This window comes from Hemiscyllium ocellatum, chromosome 42 (genome assembly GCF_020745735.1).
Source record: "Hemiscyllium ocellatum isolate sHemOce1 chromosome 42, sHemOce1.pat.X.cur, whole genome shotgun sequence".
NCBI lineage: Eukaryota > Metazoa > Chordata > Chondrichthyes > Orectolobiformes > Hemiscylliidae > Hemiscyllium > Hemiscyllium ocellatum.
In genome coordinates this window covers 11189937-11213096 of record NC_083442.1, presented here as the reverse complement: position 1 = coordinate 11213096, position 23160 = coordinate 11189937, and the positions used below count along the sequence as shown (strand labels likewise).

Below are 23160 nucleotides of genomic sequence, written 5' to 3'. Positions count from 1 at the left end.
CAGCACTCCCTCAGTAATGATCCTCTGACAGTGCGACACTCCCTCAGTACTGATCCTCCACAGTGCAACACTCCCTCAGTACTGACCCTCCGTCAGGACAGCACTCCCTCAGTACTGACCCTCTGACAGTGCAACACTCCCTCAGTACTGACCCTCTGACAGTGCAGCACTCCCTCAGTACTGACCCTCTGACAGGACAGCACTTCCTCAGTACTGACCCTCTGACAATGCAGCACTCGCTCAGTACTGACCCTCTGACAGTGCGACACTCCCTCAGTACTGACCCTCCATAGTGCAACACTCCCTCAGTACTGACCCTCCGACAGGACAGCACTCCCTCGGTACTGACCCTCTGACAGTGCAACACTCCCTCCAGATGGTATTGTAATGCTGTGCGCCACTCTCTGGGATGGGATTTCAGAGTTTGCAACTCACTGGGTCAGAGATTTCACCAACCCATGGTTAGGATTCAAACTCACCATATAATAGCCTGAGCTGTTGTTCATTTTGGGAGGATTCCCTGACCTGCTGGATGATTGAAATGAGACTGATCGGGATTGTCAAATAGCAGAGACAACAAAGCGGCCATTTAGCCTTTCAAATCTGTTCCTGCAATTCGAATTGACATAATCATGACTGGTTTATTTGCAGAATAGATTAGATTACTTACAATGTGGAAACAGGCCCTTCGGCCCAACAAGTCCACATCGACCGCCGAAGTGCAACCCACCCATTCCCCTACATTTACCTCTTTACCTAACACTACAGGCAATTTAGCATGGCCAATTCACCTAACCTGCACATCTTTGGACTGTGGGAGGAAACCGGAGCACCCGGAGGAAACCCGCACAGACACGGGGAGAATGTACAAACTCCACGCAGACAGTCACCCGAGGGTGGAATCAAACCTAGCACCCTGGCGCTGTGAGGTAGCAGTGCTAACCACTGAGCCACCATACTTGCATCTAATCACTGCTTGTGGGAACCTGTTCTCTAACTGGCAGCTGCACCCCGGACCTTGCACCATTCCTAATCTTTCCTGAAGCAGTCTGACATCACTGAAGACTCCGTCATGTTATTAAAAGCAGAGGAACACGTTTTCTGGGTTTTGTAGTCACACGACTGTATTTGATTTTCATCCCAATTGGACTGTGGGAGGGGACTTTAAGCCGTCGTGCTGTTCCGAAGAAAAGGTAAGAAAAGGTTATCAGGGATCAGGAGAGTCGTGTGTTGTGATGAGCAGTGTGCAGTGAACACAGGCCAGGGAGCTGACTGTGTGAAAATATCAGACAGAAATTACCGTCTGGGTCTAACCATCACACCTTTACAACTGGTTGTTGAAAGAAAACACTTCAGTTTATCTCCTGTGCTTGAATATAAAGTTAGAATTAAAGTTCTAACTCTGTACGACATGGATGAGCCGGTGTTGGACTGTGGCGGACAAAGTTAAAAATCACACAACACCAGGTTATAGTCCACCAGGTTTATTTAAATTACAAACTTTCGGAATGCTACTCCTTTGTCATTGAGTTCCTGTATTTCCAGTTTACAAACTGAAACCTTTGTGTGTAACTTTGTATTTAACTCTCAAAGTGTCTGATTCCCTTGAAATTGAATGTGTGGCTCCCGCAACGGTCGGGTCTGTGTGAGTTGTCAGGAACAGTAATCAATGGCTTTCAATAAACCCGTTTAAGTGAATATTCAAACCGTTTCTCCCATTCTGTCCTTTCCTATTCTCTTCTCCCTGCATTTCTTATTCTTCCTTTCCCCATGACCTTTCAATCAGTCTCTAAGACATTGCTGACCCACTGTTCCCTTGTCTTGTACTTTGCCTGATGTGATTTCTTTGGCAGTAGGTCTGGGTGATACAGACTGGAGAAAGTGGTGTTTTATCTCCTTCACAGACTCCTCAATGTTTGCAGTTTTACAAATAATTTCTCGTTGGTGCAGAAGGTAACATTGTTAAAAGGGTAAAGGTCAGCTTGCTCTCATTCAGACACAAGAAACAAACTTGATAACAGGGAACACCAATTTATACAGCATGAGAACAGACTGCCCATGGGTTGGGCTGGAGTTGATAACAAGGTGCAACAAGATCAGTTCTTAGTTCCTGACATGGCCTGTGCATTCTGGTCAGAGTACTGCTATGGGAAGACAGTAGCAATTGACAGTTTTCATGACCTTTTCATTACCAATGTAAAAGGTACAATGCATGTACGAATTCCTGTTACTGACATAAATCAGACTCCAATGTGTTAATATATGGAGCTATCAGCACACATCACACTGGGAACACTAAAGATCATCTTAACTTGATATTTGGTGTAATTCTCAGCATAGTTCAGTCCATTTAATCAATGATGTCCAACAGAATCACATCTATTCTGGACATACTGTTTGGAGACTTGCAGCTCAGGCTGGTAGAGCACAGTTGGTCAGCTGTCTGCTGCAAATGGTTAACTGGATGTGTTGTTCTCCACAGTCCAACACAAAACCTAAATACCTGGCATCACACTGCCACTTAAACTCAGATATCATTTGCTTGACAGTAGCGTCTTGTTTGAGCAGAAAACCACTTGTGTCTATGACTCAGTGGCAGAGCGAGATTGGTAGTTTCACCTGTAGACCATGTATGGTCTTAGTGAATGTAAAGGAATGCTTCATTGTGTATGTGGAAAACTCCTCTGGAACTGATTGAAACAGCTCGCAGAGCCGTTTGACCAATTCAGTGCAGAGTCAGTCATTGCTAGAATAGGATGGAAGGGGCATCGCGTCTGTGCACCTTGGGTTGCACGTACACACACAGATGCTGAGCTGACAGAATGGTTGCGTATATTGGCAGTTCCTTTTGGTATTAATTTGGAACCAGCATTGAGCACACTGTGCATCTTGTACCACAAGTTATTTCTTCATTAGCAAGATGCTGTTGTCCAGCCAATATTTTGCAAACCACACAAAGATGTAGTGAAATATTTAATTGTCAGTGTGATGCCAGGTATGTGGACCATTGATTTCAATGAATGTCAGGTTGGTAGATTGCCTTTATCGTCTGGATATTTAGTATCAGGCCCATTCTCTCATGTGTCCATGAATGTGATGATGTTGGTTGGAGCTCAGCCTTTGAGTGCAAGCATCATCTGTGTAGTGCAGTCAATGACAGAGGTTGAGGCGGTCTTGCTTTGGGTTTGGAGCAACACAAGTTGAACAGTTTCCTACCCATCCTGCAGAGAAGTTCCACTCCAACAGGATGCTTAATGGATATGGAGTGTAGTGTTACAGCAAGGATTATGCAGAAGAGTCTCAATGTGATGACACAGCCTTGCTGACTCCAGTTTTGGGTGGGCTAATGGGTAGCATGGTGGCTCAGTGATTAGCAATTGGGCAACTAAAAATGGCCAATAAATGTTGGCATACATTGGCACAAAATTGCCTGAAGTGACAGTGATGTAGAGGCGAGGTGGGTCAGCCATGGGAAATGTGAGGTTACAGGGATAGGGTTGGGGGGTGGGGGGAGATGTTCTGAGTGGGATGCTCTTCAGAGGGGAGTGTAACCTCAATGGGTTGAATGGCCTCCTTCCACACTGTAGGGATTCCATGATCCTGTGTCTGAATCTCTTTTTTAATTCACTTGAAGGACCCACTGTGGCCTCTCTGAACAACCAGAACTACTTCAAAGGCTGGAGAGGCCAGAAATCATGGCCGCTCATCTGTGACCCACAAATAAAGTCCCACATCCTGAGACCCTGCCAGGATCTCCTCCTGTCGCTCTCCTTCCTGGTGGGGAGTTGCCTCCAAGCCAGCTGACAACCTACAGTCCACCAACTGTTTACCTTCAAAATCTGAGATGCTTGCACATGTGGGAAAGAGCAAAATCTGTAGTGGGGGCACTGGCCTGACCAGGGCACTTTGTAGGGAGGGGCAGTGGCCTGACCAGGGCACTTGGTAGAGAGGGGCAGTGAGCTGACCAGGGCACTTTGTAGGGAGGGGCTTTGGGCTCACCAGGGCACTTTGGTATATGATTTTCCTCGCACTTAGTCACGTTGACTATCCTTAATTAATCTTTGCCTCTCCAAATACATGTAAATCATATCTTTCAGAATCACCTCCAACAACTTACTCATCACCGATATCAGATTCACAGGTTGAAAGTTTTCAGGCTTTTCCTTACAGCCTTTCATAAACAACTTACCCACCCTCCACCCCCCAGTACTTCACTCGTGTTACAAATATTATTCCTGGAGAATTACCTCCCTCACATCTGACAATCTCCGTAATACACTTGATCAGGTCCTAGAAATGTATCTCCCTTTATGTTTTCTAAGATCTCTCGCACTTCCTCTTCAGTAATATGAACTGTTTTCTCCAGCCTGAATTCTCTCGCCTCCATTTCTTTCTCAACTGTAAAAACTGATGCAAAATCTTCATTTAACATCTCTCGCATCTCATGAGGTTCAATACAAAGACAACCTTCGGTGATCTTTCAGGGGTCCTACTCTCTCTCTGGAGCTTGCTGTCTTGCTCTTAATGTATTTGTAGAATCTTTATGGATTACCTTTAACCTTATCTGTCAAAGCTATTTCATATCCCCTCTTTGCCTTCTTTATTCCCTTCTTAATAATGCCCTTACACTCATACTTTTTAGGAGATTCAGTTGTTCCCAGTTGTTTATTTCTTTTTTTTTTATTCTTAACTCGAACTTCAATATCTTTATTCATCAATTTTCCCTAATTTTGCCTGCCTTGACTTTCACTCCATAATGCTTCTGAACTCTCACTATCACATGTTTGAAGGCCTCCTACCTGTCAGTCGTCCTTTTACATGCTAACAGTCTACTCCAATCAAATTGTAGGCGGCACGGTGGTTAGCACTGCTTCCTCGCAGCGCCAGAGATCCGGGTTCAATTCCTGCCTCAGGCCACTTTCTGTGTGGATTTTGCATATTCTCCCTGAGTCTGCGCGGGTTTGCTCTGGTTTCCTCCCTCAATCCAAATGTGGGAACACGCTTCTTCCCTTTCCTGGCAGTTACCCATCGATCTGACTGATCTTGCTGTGAAATCACCTCTCTAGATCTACTGGTCATCACACTCAGTGTCTCTTGTATCCCCTCAGTGACATGAAGCCTAAAAGGAAGAAGTTCTGATTAGCACCGCATACATAAAAATAAACCACCTTTTATTACACATAGATTTAATAATAAGACACAAACCCAATTGTAAAATACTCCTTTGCAATTGTAAAAGAAATTCTCCTTCACATTTTTTAGAGGTCTATTTTTCAGAAATATACAAGTTTAGAACAGAGAAAGAAAACAAACTCCCAACAAATCAATACTTGACAAACATGTGAAGGCCTCTCCCACCCAATCTTCATGCTTTCTGTGAGGAAAACATGTCTCACGAACTTGATTGTGTTTTTTAATGAAGTAACCAAAAAGATTGATGATGGCAGACATTGTTTACTTGGAGTCTAGATCAGAGTGGTGCTGAAAAAACAGAGTAGGTCAAGCAGCATCCGAGGAGCAGGAAAATCGATGTTTCGGGCAGAAGCCCTTCATCAGAATTGTTTACTTGGATTTTAGTAAAGCCTTTGACAAGGCTCCGTATGATCGACTATTTGGTAAAGTTAGATCACGTGGGATGCAGGGTGAACTTGCCGGCTGGATACAAGATTGGCTTTATGGTAGGTGATATGGGTGATGTAATTTCTGCAGTTTAACTAAGGGTTAATAAGTAAGGGCGAACTGTGAGACTGAATGTAAGTTAGCCTGGAAACAGGGAGAAACTGTTATGTCAAAAACATGGCGGTTTGTAACCTTGAATGAAACTGACGTAAGCTGTTAATTAAAACTAGGCTGCTATGAAGCTAGGTAACCTTGGCAATAATACAATAGAAGCTCTTAAAATATTAGAAACATACAGATAACCAAGGCCTGGGATAGAGAAGCGAGAAATGCTTTAGTCAATAGAATTGTTAAAAATAATGTAATGTTTAAGAAACAGGTGGCCATGATACAATAGAAGCTCTCAGAATATTAGAAACATACAGATAATCAAAGAGTTGGCAGAGAAAAGCCTGAAATGTTTTAACCAATGGAATTGTCATTAATGTTTTTCCATGTAAAAATAATGTATAAATATCAGTGCTGTAAAATCTTCCGTCGCGATTTTCCGAAGCTCTTTTTTTTGGAAGCCGCCCAAACTTGCAAGTTTGAAATAAACATCCGTTGCTCATTTGTGTGTCTCGCAGCATTTCGATTTGCCACGGAAAAAGCGGTAGCCGGAGGGGATGAGGGCTGGTGCTGTCAGCTTGGAGTTCGCCTCCTAGGACGGGACTTTGTGGACAGTCTCCCTTGAAGTCAAGGGTTAAAGGACAGTCCGCGGTCGGCAGAGTGTGGAGGCAGAACTCGGTTGATCTGAACCATAGCCCTAGTGTAGAGTAGTTAGCCGAGTGTCAGGGACTATTCTCCGGAGATTTAGAATACCTAGACAGAATTCACTTATAACAAATTTGGGGGCTCGTCCGGGATACTAAAAAGAACTCCCACGGGAGGCTCTGAATGATTCCGGGACACTGTGACACACACAGATATTTGAGCAAACGATGTGAATAGGAAGCGCTTATAATAAAGTAAAAGGTTGAAGTTTTGATAAGGTAACAGGTTGAAGTGTTATCTTGAGTCGGACAACTCCATGCACGGATCAAGGTAAGAACCTTCTCTGGTATTTGGGGTTTTCGCGGAATTGAGAAGTGTACACTGCCTTGTCGACTCTGTGGTTGTGACAGGTAACCGGGAAATTAAGGGTTAACTTTGTAACCGGGATAAAAGGGTTGACTAAGTAACCAGAGTATAGAAAACAGGTTAGCCTGAAGACCAACCATGGGTGGCCAATGTTCCAGGTCGAAAAAGGAACGGGAAGACGAAACCCCGAAAATTCCCTCTGATAGATTCTACAGAGATTGTGGAGGGCGGAAGAGATTAGTTACAAACTGATAGTGTTGAACCCCGCTTCTGGATGGTCTCTATTATCCTTACATAGAAGCCGTATAAGGGGGACAACTGAAGTTTATTTTTACCAGCAGCTTGCAGTAAGACCGGCAGAGAGAGAGAGAGAGAGAGAGAGAGAGTGCGAAAACAGCAAGCAAAATATTTAACCCTTTGTGATTTGATTTGAATGTACATTTGTTTGTTGGTGATTGAATGAGGAAGTTTTATTCACTGGAGCTTGAGTTCCAGGATTGTTTTAAATGTGATTTTTATGTAAACTTAACATGATTTTTTTTTCAATATGTGAAGTACAGTTGAATTTTCAGTACAACAGTAGGCTGTCGAAAAAGAAAACGATAACTTCCATGGTTATTATCTGAGACCTTGGATTCGGCCATTAGAATTTCTTTTAACTTGAATTGACAAATTATTGTAAGACAGCTCTGATTATTTTACGACCTGAAGTATTGTAATTGAGAAATGATTGTTCAGGAGTACATAAGAAAACTAATTTTGGATCTACCTGATAATCAAGGAGACCTCATCGGACCGGTTTGGGGTGAGGTGAAGATAAACAAAAACATGGACAATTTGTTGGCTGCTGTTTTCGAGTTGATGTAGGGCAGAAAGAACTTGGGAACCCACTGGAAAGTTGCAGAGGTAAAGGACTTGAGACGGACTTTCGCAATAGAAACGGAATATGGGGATGCAAATGCCTGGGTAGAATGGGTAAAGTCTGAACAGAAGCAATTGCTATGCATGTGCCTCCGGCAGGCCGTTGGCCCAAGTGGCCCCCTTTCCGCTCGGGTGGGAGTAGGACATGCAGGGCATGGAATGTATGATAGCCCTGTATCAGGAAGAGACTGCATGGAGTGATGGGAATTGTACCTCCCTATCTCGGATATTCCCTCCTTTGAAGGCGAAAGAGGTACGTGCTCCCCCCCACATTTTCAGGATTTGGGGGAGCTGACATTGTGTACAGAGATTAACAATGTCACCGCAACAAAGGAAGGAGGGAACTATTCAGCACTACAGGTTCCCCGAGCGGATCTGTGGTGGTACTGTGGAGGGAAACTGTTGAGACCCACCCTGCCTCCAGATTGGGACGGGATATGTGCAATTGTACAATTGGCAATTCCATTTACCCTGGCATTTGAGAAGGAAGACATAGTAGGGGAACAGGAAAGACATAAGAGCCAAGGGCGGTTTATTAACTTTACCAGAGACGCAGTCAAGGGGCTGGCAGAGCAACTGAACGCCACCAGTCGGATGGAGTGGGAGAATAGGCTAGCCTTGGATAGCAGAAAATTCGGGTGTAAATACTGATTGGACTGGCTGGAGCTGTGGTTCGGGAAATGGAAAGGGGTGATGGTCTCAGTTATAGTTTCGTTCCTGGTGGTAACAGGGGTCTTAGTCGTTCTGGCCTGTTGAATAATTCCCTGTGTGTGGGGTTTAATCACCCGCCTTATTGAGACGGCCCTGATGAAGGGCGACCCGCGTACATTGGTGGGCATTCACCTCCAGATTGTTGCGGATGACCCTGAGGCTGATTGGGATAGACAGGCCATGATTATGCTGCAGAAATTACAGACCGTATAAAAAGACGGGGGGATTGATATGGGTGATGTAATTTCTGCAGTTTAACTAAGGGTTAATAAGTAAGGGCGAACTGTGAGACTGAATGTAAGTTAGCCTGGAAACAGGGAGAAACTGTTATGTCAAAAACATGGCGGTTTGTAACCTTGAATGAAACTGACGTAAGCTGTTAATTAAAACTAGGCTGCTATGAAGCTAGGTAACCTTGGCAATAATACAATAGAAGCTCTTAAAATATTAGAAACATACAGATAACCAAGGCCTGGGATAGAGAAGCGAGAAATGCTTTAGTCAATAGAATTGTTAAAAATAATGTAATGTTTAAGAAACAGGTGGCCATGATACAATAGAAGCTCTCAGAATATTAGAAACATACAGATAATCAAAGAGTTGGCAGAGAAAAGCCTGAAATGTTTTAACCAATGGAATTGTCATTAATGTTTTTACATGTAAAAATAATGTATAAATATCAGTGCTGTAAAATCTTCCGTCGCGATTTTCCGAAGCTCTTTTTTTTTGGAAGCCGCCCAAACTTGCAAGTTTGAAATAAACATCCGTTGCTCATTTGTGTGTCTCGCAGCATTTCGATTTGCCACGGGAAAAGCGGTAGCCGGAGGGGATGAGGGCTGGTGCTGTCAGCTTGGAGTTCGCCTCCTAGGACAGGACTTTGTGGACAGTCTCCCTTGAAGTCAAGGGTTAAAGGACAGTCCGCGGTCGGCAGAGTGTGGAGGCAGAACTCGGTTGATCTGAACCATAGCCCTAGTGTAGAGTAGTTAGCCGAGTGTCAGGGACTATTCTCCGGAGATTTAGAATACCTAGACTGAATTCACTTGTAACATAGGGGACACAAAGTATTTATGGTGAGTTGTTTATTGGACTGGAGGCCCGTGACCTGTGGTGTTCCACAGGGATCTTATGTTAAACTGCGTTTGTCGAGGTTTAAAAGAATAATGATTATGGAAATGATTTTGATGACAATACAGGAAGCATGGTTAGTAAGTTTGCAGAGGACACCCTGCACTTTCCGCTGCCACCGCAGGAACTATAAAATCTGCACCCGCACCTCCTCCCTCACCTCTATCCAAGGCCCTAAAGGAGCCTTCCACATCCATGGAAGTTTTACCTGCATATCCACTAATATCATTTATTGTATCCGTTTCGATGCGGTCTCCTCCACATTGGGGAGACTGGACGCCTCCTCGCAGAGCCCTTTAGGGAACATCTCTGAGACACCCGCACCAATCAACCACACTGCCCCGTGGCCCAACATTTCAACTCCCCCTCCCACTCTGCTGAGGACATGGAGGTCCAGGGCCTCCTTCACCGCCGCTCCCTCACCACCAGGCGCCTGGAGGAAGAACGCCTCATCTTCCGCCTCGGAACACTTCAACCCCAGGGCATCAATGTGGACTTCAACAGTTTCCTCATTTCCCCTTCCCCCACCTCATCCTAGTTTCAAACTTCCAGCTCAGCACTGTCCCCATGACTTGTCCGAACTGCCTAGCTCCTTTTCCACCTATCCACACCACCCTCTCCTCCCTGACCTATCACCTTCATCTCCTTCCCCACTCACCCATTCTACTCTATGCTACTCTCTCCCCACCCCCACCCTCCCCAAGCTTATCTCTCCACCCTTCAGGCTCACTGCCTTTATTCCTGATGAAGGGCTTTTGCCCAAAACGTCGATTTCGCTGCTCGTTGGATGCTGCCTGAACTGCTGTGCTCTTCCAGCACCACTGATCCAGAATCTGGTTTCCAGCATCTGCAGTCATTGTTTTTACCTCACCAAAATTAATGGGATAGTGGACAGTGAAGAATGTTATCTAAGATTACAAAGTGATCTTAATCAATCACTGGACTGAGGAATAGCAAATGGAGTTTAATTTGGATAATTGTAAGGTATTGCATTTTGGTGATACAGACAAGGGCAGGATTGAAACAATTAATATTCGGGCCTTGGGTAGTGTTATAGAACAGAAGGATCTAGAGGTTCAGGTGCATAATTCTTTGAAGAAGCAAATTCCTAAAGAAGTTGAAGGTCTTGTCAAGATGAAGAAGACTTTTGTTCGGATGAGACTTGAAGGCTCAGTTAGGGCGCTTGAGAGTTACAAGCTAGCCAGGAAAGACTTCAAGAAAGAGCTAAGAAGAGCCAGGAGGGGATATGAGAAGTCATTGACAGATAGGATCAAGGAAAACCCTAAAACTTTCTATAGGTCCATCAGGAATAAAAGAATGACTAGAGAAAGACTAGGGTCAATCGACGATAGTAGTGCAAAGTTGTGTGTGTATTCAGAGGGGAAGGGAAGCGCTAAATGAATTTTTTTTGTCAGTGTTCACACTGGAAAAATACAATATTGTTGAGGAGAATACTGAAATACAGGCAATCTAAACTGAATGAGTTATCTTATGATAAATCTGCACCATTGCCTCTCACTCCTTTGGGGGCTGAGAGCACTGAACTCACCGAGACTTCATTTCTGTGGCAAACTGCCAACATTTAGGCTCATTCCTAAAGTCAGGAAGTATGGGATACAGGAAGAATTGGCTATCTGGACTCAGAATTGCCTGGCTGACAGAAGGCAGAGAGTGGTTGTAGATGGAAAGTATTCTGCCTGGAGGTCAGTGTTGAGTGGTGTTCTTGGGCCTCTGTGCTTTGCAGTTTTTATAAATTACTTGGATGAGGAGGTTGAGGGGTGGCTTAGTAAATTTGCAGATGACATAAAGGTTGGAGGTGTCATCGATAGTATAGAGAGCTACTGCACCGCAACGTAGACAGGATACAGAGCTGGGCTGAGAAATGGCAGATGGAGTTCAACCTGGATAAATGCAAAGTGATGCATTTTGGAAGGTCCAATGAGAATGCTGAATATAGGATTAAAGACAGGATTCTTGGCAGTGTGGAGGAACAGAGGGATGTGGGTGTTCAAGTGCATAGATCCCTCAAAGTTGTCACCCAAGTAGATAGGGTTGTTAAGAAAAGATATGGTGGTTTTGCTTTCATTAACAGGGGGATTGAGTTTAAGAGCCGCGAGGTTTAGCTACAGCTCTACAAGTCCCTGGTGAGACCACACTTGGAATATTGTGTCCAGTTCTGATTGCCCTACTATAGGAAAGATACAGAGGCTTTGGAGAGGGTGCAAAGGAGGTTTACCAGGATGCTGCCTGAAGAAAGGTTGAATAAGCTCAGACTTTTTTCTCTGGAGTGAAGGAGGAAGAGAGGTGACCTGATTGAGGTGTACAAGGTAATGAGTGGAATAGATAGAGTCGATAGCCAGAGACTTTTTCCCAGGGCAGGTTTGACTGGTACGTGGAGTCATAGTGTTGAGGAAAGTATAAAGGAGACATCAGAGGTAGGTTCTTTACGCAGAGAGTTGTGAATGCATGGAATGCGTTGCCAGCTGTGGTGGTGGAAGCAGAGTCATTGGGGACATTTAAGTGATTGCTGGACATGCACATGGATAGCAGTGAGTGAGGGGTGCGTAGGTTAAGTTACTATATTCCACATTAGGATTAAACCTCTGCACAACATCGTGGGCTAAAGGGCCTGCTCTGTGCTGTATTTTTCTATGTTCTATGTTCTAATATGTGGCACAGATAAAGACCACCTTCTCCAGTCTGCATCAGCCACATCTCATCCCCAAAAAGAGTCAAATAAGGCAAAGTACAAGACAAGGGAATTTAAATGACTCAGTGATGCAGTACCAAATAGTTTACGTCTTAAAACATAGAGAATGATGGAGAAACTCAACAGGTACAGCAGCATTTATGGAGACAGAAAAAGAATTAACATTTCGAGACCAATATGACTCTTCTTCAGAATAGAACTTTTGCTAAAATTAATATTACTTTTTCTGACAGTTCACTCAAACTCAAGGGGAAGAATACTGAGATTTTGTGAATAAGGTTTTGTGAAGAGTAGATCGTGCCTCACAAACCTTATTCAGTTCTTTGAGAAGGGGACCAAACAGATGGATGAGGGTAAAGCGGTAGATGTTGTGTATATGGATTTCAGTAAGGCTTTTGATAAGGTTCCCCCGACAGGGTATTGTACAGCATACAGAGGCATGGGATTGAGGATGATTTAGCGGTTTGGATCAGAAATTGGTTACCTGAAAGCAATGTTCATCCTGGAGTTCAGTTACTAGTGGTGTACCGCAAGGATCTGTTTTGGGCCCACCGCTATTTATAATTTTCATAAATGACCAGGATGTGGGCGTAGAAGGATAGGTTAGTAAATTTGCATATGATACTAAGGTTGCTGGAGGGTGTGGATAAAGGATTACAGAGGGACATAGATAAGCTATAGAGCTAAGCTGAGAGATGACAAATAATGCGGGACAGTGTGAGGTGATTCACTTTGGAAGGACAAACACGAATAAAGAGTACTGGGCTATTGGTAAAATTCTTGGTAGTATAGATGAGCAGAGAGATCTTGGCGTCCATATACATAAATCGTTGAAAGTTGCCACTCAGTTTGATAGGGTTGTTAAGAAGGCATATGGTGTGTTAGCTTTTATTACTCGAGGGATTGAGTTTTGGAGCCATGAGGTCATGCTGCAGCTGTACAAAACTCTGGTGCAGCTACACTTGGAGTATTGTGTACAGTTTCTGGTCACTGTGTTATAGGATGTGGAAGCTTTGGAAAGGGTTAGAGGAGGTTGACCAGGAAGTTGTCTGGTGTGGAGGGAAGGTCTTATGAAGCAAGGCTGAGGGACGTGAGGCTGTTTTCATTGGAGAGAAGAAGGTTGAGAGGTGACTTAATTCAGACATATAAGATAATCAGAAGGTTAGATAGGGTGGACAGTGAGAGCCTTTTTCCTCGGATGGTAATGGCTAGCACGAGAAGACGTAGCTTGAAATTGAGGGGTGATAGATACAAGACAGGTGTCAGAGGTAGTTTGTTTACTCAGAAAGTAATAGGGACATGGAACGCGCTGCCCGTAACAGTAGTAGACTCGTCAACTTTAAATGGTCATTGTGGGCGGCATAGTGGCACAGTGGTTAGCACTTCTGCCTCACAGCGCCCCGAGACCCGGGTTCAATTCCCACCTCAGGCAACTGACTGTGTGGAGTTTGCATGTTCTCCCTGTGTCTGCATGGGTTTCCTCCGGGTGCTCTGGTTTCCTCCCACAGGTTAGGTGAATTGGCCGTGCTAAGTTGTATGCTTAGATGCAGGGGTAAATGTAGGGGAGTGGGTCTGGGTGAGTTGCACTTCGGTGGGTCGGTGTGGACTTGTTGGGCTGAAGGGCCTGTTTCCACACTGTAAGTAATCTAATCTAAAAAAAACCTTATGGCTGAAAAAAGAATAGTGTGAGATAGATAGGCTTCAGATTGGTGTCACAGGTCAGTGCAACATAGAGGGTCGAAGGGCCTTAACTGCGCTGTAATGTTCAATGTTCTATGATCCACAGAAAACAAAAAATGTTGATGATCACATTAGCTCAGGCAGCATCCACAGAGAAAAAGTAGGTAATATTTCAAGTCTAGATGACTCCTCAGGGTTCTCAGACCAGATATGTTCTGGAAAGCGGACAACCAGCCTTTATTTGGCTTCTCCAAAGTAGAGTAGGCTATGTTGGGTGCAGCGAATAAAGTACATAAGATTGGAGGAGGTACAGGGGAAGTGCTACTTCACCTGGAAAGACAGTTTAGGCCCTTGGATGGTGAGCAGGGAGGAGGTGAAGGGGCAGGCGTCACAACTTCTGTGGTTACATGGGAAGGTGCAATGGGAGGGGCGGGGGATGTGGTGCAGTGGTCAAGGAACAGACGAGGGTAGTCCCAGAGGGAACAACTGCATGAAATGCAGGCAGTGGGGATGAGATGAACATGTGGTTGATGGTGGCATTTCTGCTGGAGTTGTCTGAAATGGCAGAGAATGATCCTTTGAATGCGGAGGCTGGTGGGACGAAAGGTGGAGATAAGGGGGATCCAATCATGCTGTTGGGAGCGATGGGAAAGGGTGAGGGCCGAAGCATGAGATAGGCCAGATCCGTTTAGGGGCCCTGTCAATCACAGTGGGTGGGAAACCATGGCTCTGGAAGGAGGAAGCCATGTCAGCAGGGCTGTTTTGAATGGTGGCATCATCTGAACGGATATGACATAATTCTTTGAAACTTGTATCACAGATAGACAGGCTGATTCAGAAGGTATTTCACATACTTGCCTTCATTGCTCAGACCTTTGAGTACAGGAGTTGGGATGCCATGTTCTGGCTGTACAGGATATTGGTGAGGCCTCTTCTGGAGTACTGTATGTCGGCCTAATCACCCGGCTACAGAAAGGATATTATTAAACTGGAGAGGGTTCAGAAAAAAATTATCAGGATGTTGCCAGGAATGGAGGGTTTGAGATATAAAAATAGACTAGAAAGACTGGGACTACTTTCACCGGAGTGTAGGAGGTTGAGGGGTAACTTTATTGAGGTTTATAAAATTATGAGGGGCATAGATAAGGTGACCAACAAGGATCTTTTGCCCATGGGTGGGGGAGTTCAAAACCTGGGGACATATATTTAAGGTGAGAGGAGGAAGATGTAAGAATGGGTACGGGTAAGGTTTTTGTACAGAGAGTGGCTCATGTGTAAAATGACCTACCAGAGAAAGATGATTCATGAATGGGAAACATTTGGAGGGATATGGGCCAAGTGCAGGCAGATGGGACTAGTTCAGTTTGGGAACATGGTTGGCGTGGACCGAAGGGTCTCTTTCTGTGCTGTGTGATGTGACGATGTTGCAGTGACTGTGAATGACTGAGTTAAGAATCAGTTACATTCAGTGGTAAAACAGTCCCTTATTTATTCAGCTTTGTTATTTTGATGTTTCTCAGATGTCTTCCTCAGAGAAACCTGTTCTCATCAAACCCTCGCTGACTGAGGCCCAGGCTGTCGAGTTGGTCGAGCGATTGTACGGTCTGAAGGTCTCCAGTGTCCAACCAATGCCTAGTTACGATGACCAGAACTTCCACATCCTGGTGTCTGAGGACCAGGTGACCAGAGATCACAGTCAGAGCTATGTCCTCAAGGTGATGAACACTGGTGACAGTGAGGATGCTGATTTAATTGAAGCACAAACGCAAGCCATGATATTTTTGAGTGAGAAAGGATTTCCTACACCCACACCAATCCCAACCATTGATGGAAAGATTATGTCGTTGGAGACGATTGGTCAGTATCAGTTATTGGTGGCTGGGTTCAGCTTCCAGTTGGCCAGGTCACAGACCCAATGTTTGAAATTTTCCTTTACATAAATGTACGCACTTCAAATAAGTCCTTGTCAATGATATAATTAATGAGAAATCAGTTTCTTTCATTCAATTTCTGACACGCAACACTAGTTAACAAAAATGCTGTGCTCTTATCTCTTACAGGCTGTGGAGTCCAATCGAAGGCCCACATGGTCCGGTTACTGACCTACCTCCCTGGACGTCCATTGTCTGAAATGCCTATAGAGCCTCAGATCTTGTACAAAGCTGGTCAAACCCTCGCACGAATGAATGAGGTGCTTGCAGTAAGTTGGGGTGTTTTGCCTTCACTGTTGTCTATATAAAGGATTGTGAATGAGACTGAGGGAAGCTGTGACACAAATCAATCTGTTGGTGTTGTTTAGATCAATATTCCCTCCATTTGAAACAGATCAGAGCTGCTTTGAAACATTTTTAGCCTAACAGTATAAAATCCATTATGAAAGGGTTCTTTAAAGATTTTCTTCATTTGATATCGTCTATTTGAAATATCAAGTCCACAGAGAGACTGACTTACCTATTTCTGCATCTGGGGATGTTTAAATTGCAACAAATTTATGGAATGTTTTTATAAAAAAGACAGTAAATTTCCAAAAATTTCACCCAAGGACCATTTCCTTCTAGTTCAGGGCCCTGATTGGTGATTACATCCTGAACCAGGACAATAAGATCTTCATGTAAGCTGCTTGAAACTGTCCTCTAATATAGAGAATGACAGAGGAAGAAAGGATCACAATAGACACTGGCCCATTGGGAGACATTGGCAATGTGATCCAGTTCCTGATTGTCATTCATTAATGATACATGTGATAAAACACCAGGATGGTAATTCATATCTTTACAGCAACCGTGGTTCGTTACATCCCCAGTACATGCTGTCCCTTCTCCCTCATTCTTATCTCATCCCATTCTTTCTTGCCCAATCCCCATGAAACTCCTCTCAGTATTCCTATAGTTTCTCCATAATGTACTCCCAATCTTGCCCTTTCCCCTCAATGATGCCCACCCTCCCAGGCTGCACTCACCCTGAGCTATCTCGGGCTCCAGTCAACATCTCATCAGAGCAGATTCAACTCAAAGCAGCGCTAATCAAATGGCTGTTCCAGAAAAGTTAGCTCCCTTTTTGGAGGGGCTGGGAGTACTGTGTGTTTTAAAGAGCATGTGAACAGACACAGCTTTGAGTTTTAATCCAGACAGAGAAACCAGGAAACAGCCTGGAAATGGATCCTGGTCATCTTGGTGCTCCATTTGAGAGACACACAAAAAAAATTGGTCGGGTATACATCGCTCATTCACAAATTTTCCTGGTTTTTGTTGTTGAGAGATCCCAGAGAAGGATTGCGATCTGATAGCTTGCTGGATGTATTGGGTGGGAGAGGTAATAGATTTCTCTCATTGGCAGGAATTCCAGCATCCTTTCCGGAAGAGTCTGCAGCGTCCGGATTTCCTCTGGAAACTCTCAAACATTCACTTGTTGAACAAGTATCTTTATGTAGTGGGAGAGGGAAGGGATCGCCAAATTATAGAGCAAATTATTCAGCAATTCCAGGAAGAGATAATTCCAAATCTCTGCAAGTTGCGTCAAAGTAAGTGGTTATCCCTCTTAGTCCAGAAACTACAGTGTGCGAACAGGTTTTGGCACAAAACCTGTGGAATTAGTGTTCTTGAAATATTTTACTCTGTTAATGGTTCTATTGAGATGTCAGTTGTTGGTGTTTCATGTACCTGGAATCTTGACCGATTTAAACAGAGTGGAATCCAGGTCAATCTACAAATGTACAAATTCACCTCTTCTTCCCTACATTGCCCTAAAACATGGGGTCTTTGGGACCTCTGACCCAGTGTCCTATTGCAATCTCAGGAGTTAAAGTTCCAATACGTTTACAGCTGACCTCCAGTGGCATTGCTCACAGTGAGGCAGGTCCTAGAGAATGTGACAGTGACTGTGTGACTCAGCAAGTCTGATACCGTAACAATTAGGTGCGGTGTAACAAAATCATTAATAGACTGGAATATTAGATTGTCATTGAAATCTTCTTGTCAGTGATGGATGATAAAACATTGCAATGTTTGTTTTTTTCCCAGGCTTGAATCACGGAGACCTCAGTCACACCAACATTCTAGTCCAGCCTGTTCACCCCTCAGCTAATCACTCCAACCCAACTGAGCTGCAGCTGGAACTGGACATCTCTGGGTTACTGGACTTCAGTGACATGAATTATGGTTATTATGTCTTTGATGTGGCCATATCCATAATGTATCTGATGCTGGGGAGTAACGATCCCATTAGTGCAGGGGGCCATGTCCTCTCGGGCTTTGAGAGTGTGATCCCGTTACTCCCTGAGGAGCAAGACGCCATTTTCCTGCTGGTTCTTTGCAGGTTTTCTCAGTCACTGGTTATGGGGAGATACAATACTCTGCTTTACCCTGAAAATTCAGAGTACCTTCTGAGCACTGGGAGAGCTGGCTGGAAGTGTCTCCACCAACTGTGGTCGCTGGGGAAAGAGGCAGTAGGAAAGATTTGGTTTGAGGCAGGCAAGTTCCAAAGCACTTGATGCAGACCCTGTTTCAGTGTAGTCCCAGGCACATTGGCTTCCAGGAGAACAAGGACATCTCGATGAAGATTATTAGATTAGATTAGATTAGATTCCCTACAGTATGGAAACATGCCCTTCAGCCCAACAAGTCCATACCGATCCTCCGAAGAGTAACCTAGCCAGACCCAGTCCCCAACCCTATATTTACCCCTGACTAATGCACCAAACACTATGGGCAATTTAGCATGACCAATTCATTTGAGCTGCACATCTTTGGATTGAGGGAGGAAACCGAAGCACCCGGAGGAAACCCACATGGACCCACCCACCCACAGACACGGGGAGAATGTGCAAGCTCCACACAGACAGTTGGCCGAGTTCGGAATTGAACCCAGGTTCCTGGCACTGTGAGGCAGCAGTGCTAACTACAGAGCCACCGTACCGCCCCTGACTGCTGGAACCTGGAATTGTATTAATACTTTAAGCTCCTAATCATTAAGGTATACTAAACTTTGTTTTAATCGGTTCCGTATGTTTTAGTTTTGGTTTACTCATTTGTGGGATGTGGGTGTTACTGGCTGGGCCAGCATTAATTAACCATCCCTCGTTACCCTTGAGAAGGTGGTGGGGAGCTGCCTTCTTGAACCGCTGCAGTCCACCTGCTGTGGGGTGACCCACAATCCCTTTGTGAATTGAATTCCAGGATTTTAACCAGTGCCAGTGAAGGAATGACGCTATATATTTCCAAGTCAGGATGGTAAGTGGATCGGTGGGGAATGTATAGATGGTGGTATTCCCATATATGTGCTGCCCTTGTCCTTCTCAATGGAAGCGGTCATGAGTTTGGAAGGTGCTGTCTGAGGATCTTTGATAAATTTCTTGTGGATTGTACACACTGCTGCAACTGAGCATCAGTGGGTAGAGGGAGTTGATGCTTCTGGATGTAGTGCCAACCAAGCCCATGAACCAGCACTCTCAAAAAATCAGCAAGAATCATGTATCTCAAAAACTGTGAAGTTTACTGTATTATCATTATCTCAGAGCAGTCAGGTGAGGATGCTGTACATTCTACTTAATGCAAAGTTGCATTAATATTTTAGTGATGTATGTTGTAAGTGTAACAGTGATGTGTATTCCCCATGCATTACCTTTCTATTCCTTCGTGTGTGTTGATTATGTGAACCGTGTGGTCAACCGGAATATGTTATCAACCAGTACATTCCAGGTCCCATTGGTGCCGGTTAATAAAAAGTTTGTTGCATATTTTGTGAAAAAAAAACCTGTTGCTGTGATGTGAATATTGTTGGCTGGCCCAGCATTTATTGCCCACCATGCCAAGCTGGGAGAAAGTTGGGGTGAGCTGTTTTCTTGAAACACTGATGTTTTTCCCAATGGGTTTCAGGGTTTCTGCAATGCCATTTGCAAGGCAACTTTGACCCAATGTATCCAAAGTGAAAGGCCCTTGAACTGCAAAGATCTTTACAGCATTCGGTATCTGAGATGAAGCCAGTCCAGTCCAGTTTCTTGAGATTGTATATCATCAGACAGCTCTGGGGTGAAGAGGTATTCAATCAGGATCTGATTTTACAGTCAGCAGCCAAACTGAGGAGCACCATTCAACAGCAATTGCTGGAGAAGCTCAACAGGTGATATCATCAAGGTGCTGGAGAAAGAATTACGGGTGGGGTCCAGAATAGGACTGGAACAAGGAATGTTCCACATACCCCACAAAGAGACAGACATCACTGGGGCCCATGCAGGTACCCAGGGCAGCCCCTCTGACCTGAGAAAGTGAGAGGAGTTAAAAGAGAAGTTGTTGAAAGTGAGGATGGGTTCAGCTAGGTTGAGAAGGCTGGTGGTTGATGGGAACGGTTCAAACCTTCTGTCTAGGAAGCAGAGAGCCCTGAGACCACCCTGATGGGTAATGGACATCTAAGGGGATGGAAGCTCCGTGGTAAAAACGAAGTGGCTGGATCCAACAAACTGGAAATTCTGAAACTGCCGTAAAACTGTCAGAGGAATCGTGGATATAAGTGGGAATGGACTGGAAAATTGGGGAAATAAATTGAGTTGAGGTAAGAAGAGGTGGGTGCGGTGGAATGGGAGCAGGTAGAAACAATGAGTCTGGCTGGGCTGTCCTGTTTGTGGATTTTGGGAAGGAGGTGGAAGCGGGCTGTGTAAAATTGGCAAACTATGAGCTTGCAGGCAGTGGGCAGGAAAGATGACCAGATGAAATGAGGTTAGTGATGGGAATGGGCGCAATGGCCTGATGTTCCATGATAGGGTTATGGTCCACGGGGAGATAGAGGGTGGTATCTGAGAGCTGAGAAGAGCATCAATCTCATACTCATATTAAACATAATCATCTCCCTGAGGATACTATTCTTTGAGGCCCTCCAGTCCCACAGCCCTTTGAGATATCCACCATCATCTCATTCTGGCATCTTCCACATGATTTTGATCGCTGAAGCATTGGGCCTTTGAATTAAGTTTTCTGGACTCAAGCTCTGGAACTCTCTCCTGAAAGCTCTATAACTAACTTTCCTCCTTGAACATTATCCTCAGATCATACTTCTTTCACCAAGCTTTGACCATTTAAAAACAAAATTCCAGCTGAGGGTACTATTAAAGTCAAACCCCAGAAAGAAACCTGGCTTCATAGATTATTGATGTGTTGATCATTGACTGAAACAGTCATACAAAGCTGCAGAGTGTTTAACAAAAGAGTTTTGTTACACACAAATGTAAAAGTAATTAAGTAAGCTATCTGGATATGGAATACAGTTAGAACCATCTTAAAACCAGTGAATGAAATCCAGAGAAATAATACCTTTATATCAAACATTAAGTTTGAGTTAACTGATTCTCCCAGTTTCTGTCTTGTAAACAGTGCATATTCCTATATGAATACTCACAAAGCTAAGAGCTTAGACTTTCTCAGCTTCTAATAGCCTGCAGATATCTAATCAAACACTCGTGATCTGGACATTGCACAAACTAAACTTTTCCACTGAGTTAACCTATTCCCTTGACTGTTCTGAAAAGCTCCCTCTGAGGAGGGAGGCCAATATTTGCTTCAGACCCCAGTCAGGACTCCTCTGACCTACCCCTAAAGAGTTGTATGCTGTGGAATGTCTAAACCAAGGATCAATCCTTGATGATTCTAAACTGAAGAAATTGTAATGGCCTTTAATATTTACTCCACCTGGCATAAATAATTTTCCATAACACTCTAGGAGTTCACAAACACTTGCTTTCTAACGCATACTGATTCGGTCAGTGTTCTGGAAAGAATATTTTGATTGAGGTTTCTTTTTAAAAAAATATTCTATGATTATTCACCTTTCAACACAAGCTCACTGAAAGATAGGAGAGTGAAGGCGGCATTTTATAGGCTGTCTTTTATTGGTCAGAGCATTGAGTATAGGAGTTGGGAGGTCATGTTATGGCTGTACAGGACATAGGCTGAGGCTGTTTTCCCTCGAGCATCGGAGTCTGAGGGCAGACCACATAGAGGTCTATAAAATCATGATGGGCGTGGATAGGTTAAAGAGACAAGGTCTTTTCCCTGAGATGGGAGAGTCCAGAATTAGAGGGCATAAGTTTAGGATGAGAGGGGAAAGATTTAAAAGGGACCTCAGGGGCAACATTTTCACGCAGAGGGTTTATGATTGGTACATGAATAGGAAGGATTTAGAGGGATATGGGTCAAGTGCTGGCAAATAGATTAGGTTGGGATATCTGGTTGGCATAGACGAGTTGGGCTGAAGTGTCTGTTTTCATGCTGTACATCTTTATGACTCTATGACCTTATGTCTAATTTTGCTTTGTAATGTTCATATGAAAGAATTTGTGACATTCAAATGACATTAAAAGGTGCTGTAGAAATAAAAATTGCTTTTGGTGACTAAACCTGTCTGTTTCTCCTTTTCCCAGCAAAACTACCACATGATCTGCGTTTCCTTTCCTGTTTGAAAAAGCCACTAATCTTATTTCTGAGGAGTTGCGGAGTAAGTGGACATTGATCATCTTTTGTCAAGATTGTGCAGTTACCTTCTGGCTGCTCACTTCTGGGTAATTTGATTGATCCTCCCACATGCTCTGACATGAGAAGAGTTTTGATGGTGTAAGTGATTGAAATTACTGGAGGAGACATACTGAGACATTGATTAGCAATCCACATGGCAGGAGCTGAAACCCCACCATGGTGGATTGGGAATTTAAATTCATATCAGAAAGTCTCTACTGGGACATGGTAGGCTATGGAGCAAGTGCAGGAAAATAGGATTAGTGTAGTTTGGTGCTTGTTGGTCAGCATAGACATGGTGGGCTGAAGGGCCTGTTTCTAGGCTGTATGATTTTAGGACTACATCTAGAAAGAAAAGTAACCCATAAAATGACCATGAAGCCGTTGGAATGTTATTAAAAACTCAACTCATTCATTAAAGTCCTTTTGGAATTGAGACCTTCCAGCACTGACATCTATGTGACTCCAGTCCCACTCCAACATGATGGACTCTTAATGACAGTTTTGAAGTGATGAATAAACATTTAGGGAATGGGGGAGTGGATGTTCAGTTTCAACATGTCCTCAGAATGAATTACTGGAAACAAATATAACTCTTTCTTTAATATCTCCTTTCAGGTTCTTTTAAACTTACAGCTCATTGCATATTCTTAACATATGACTCCATAACCACAGCAAAGCATTTGATTTTAAGAGCCCTGCTGCCGACCAGCACGAGGGATCTATGTTCAATTCTAGCCTCAGGTAATTGTGTAGAGTTTGTACATTCTCCCTGTG

The 23160-nt window shown here is 44.0% G+C and overlaps 1 protein-coding gene across 1 annotated transcript; it reads left to right on the top strand.

Annotated features, from left to right (window-relative positions):
- The first annotated feature begins 1095 nt into the window (after positions 1–1095).
- LOC132834686 (hydroxylysine kinase-like) lies at positions 1096–22203 on the top strand. Its single transcript, XM_060853645.1, has 5 exons — positions 1096–1193; positions 15406–15742; positions 15946–16085; positions 17222–17405; positions 17905–22203. The coding sequence occupies exons 2-5, from the start codon at positions 15406–15408 to the stop codon at positions 18372–18374; spliced, it is 1131 nt and encodes a 376-aa protein (XP_060709628.1). The 5' UTR covers positions 1096–1193; the 3' UTR covers positions 18375–22203.
- Positions 22204–23160: the final 957 nt, after the last annotated feature.

What these genes read in the sequence shown, in the direction of transcription:
- LOC132834686 (XM_060853645.1), top strand. Translation starts at nt 15,406, where the DNA reads ATGTCTTCCTCAGAGAAACCTGTTCTCATCAAACCCTCGCTGACTGAG. An exon ending in TATGTCGTTGGAGACGATTG is followed by an intron (nt 15,743 to 15,945) that starts GTCAGTATCAGT and finishes TATCTCTTACAG; the next exon opens with GCTGTGGAGTCCAATCGAAG. An exon ending in TCTCTGCAAGTTGCGTCAAA is followed by an intron (nt 17,406 to 17,904) that starts GTAAGTGGTTAT and finishes TTTTTTTCCCAG; the next exon opens with GCTTGAATCACGGAGACCTC.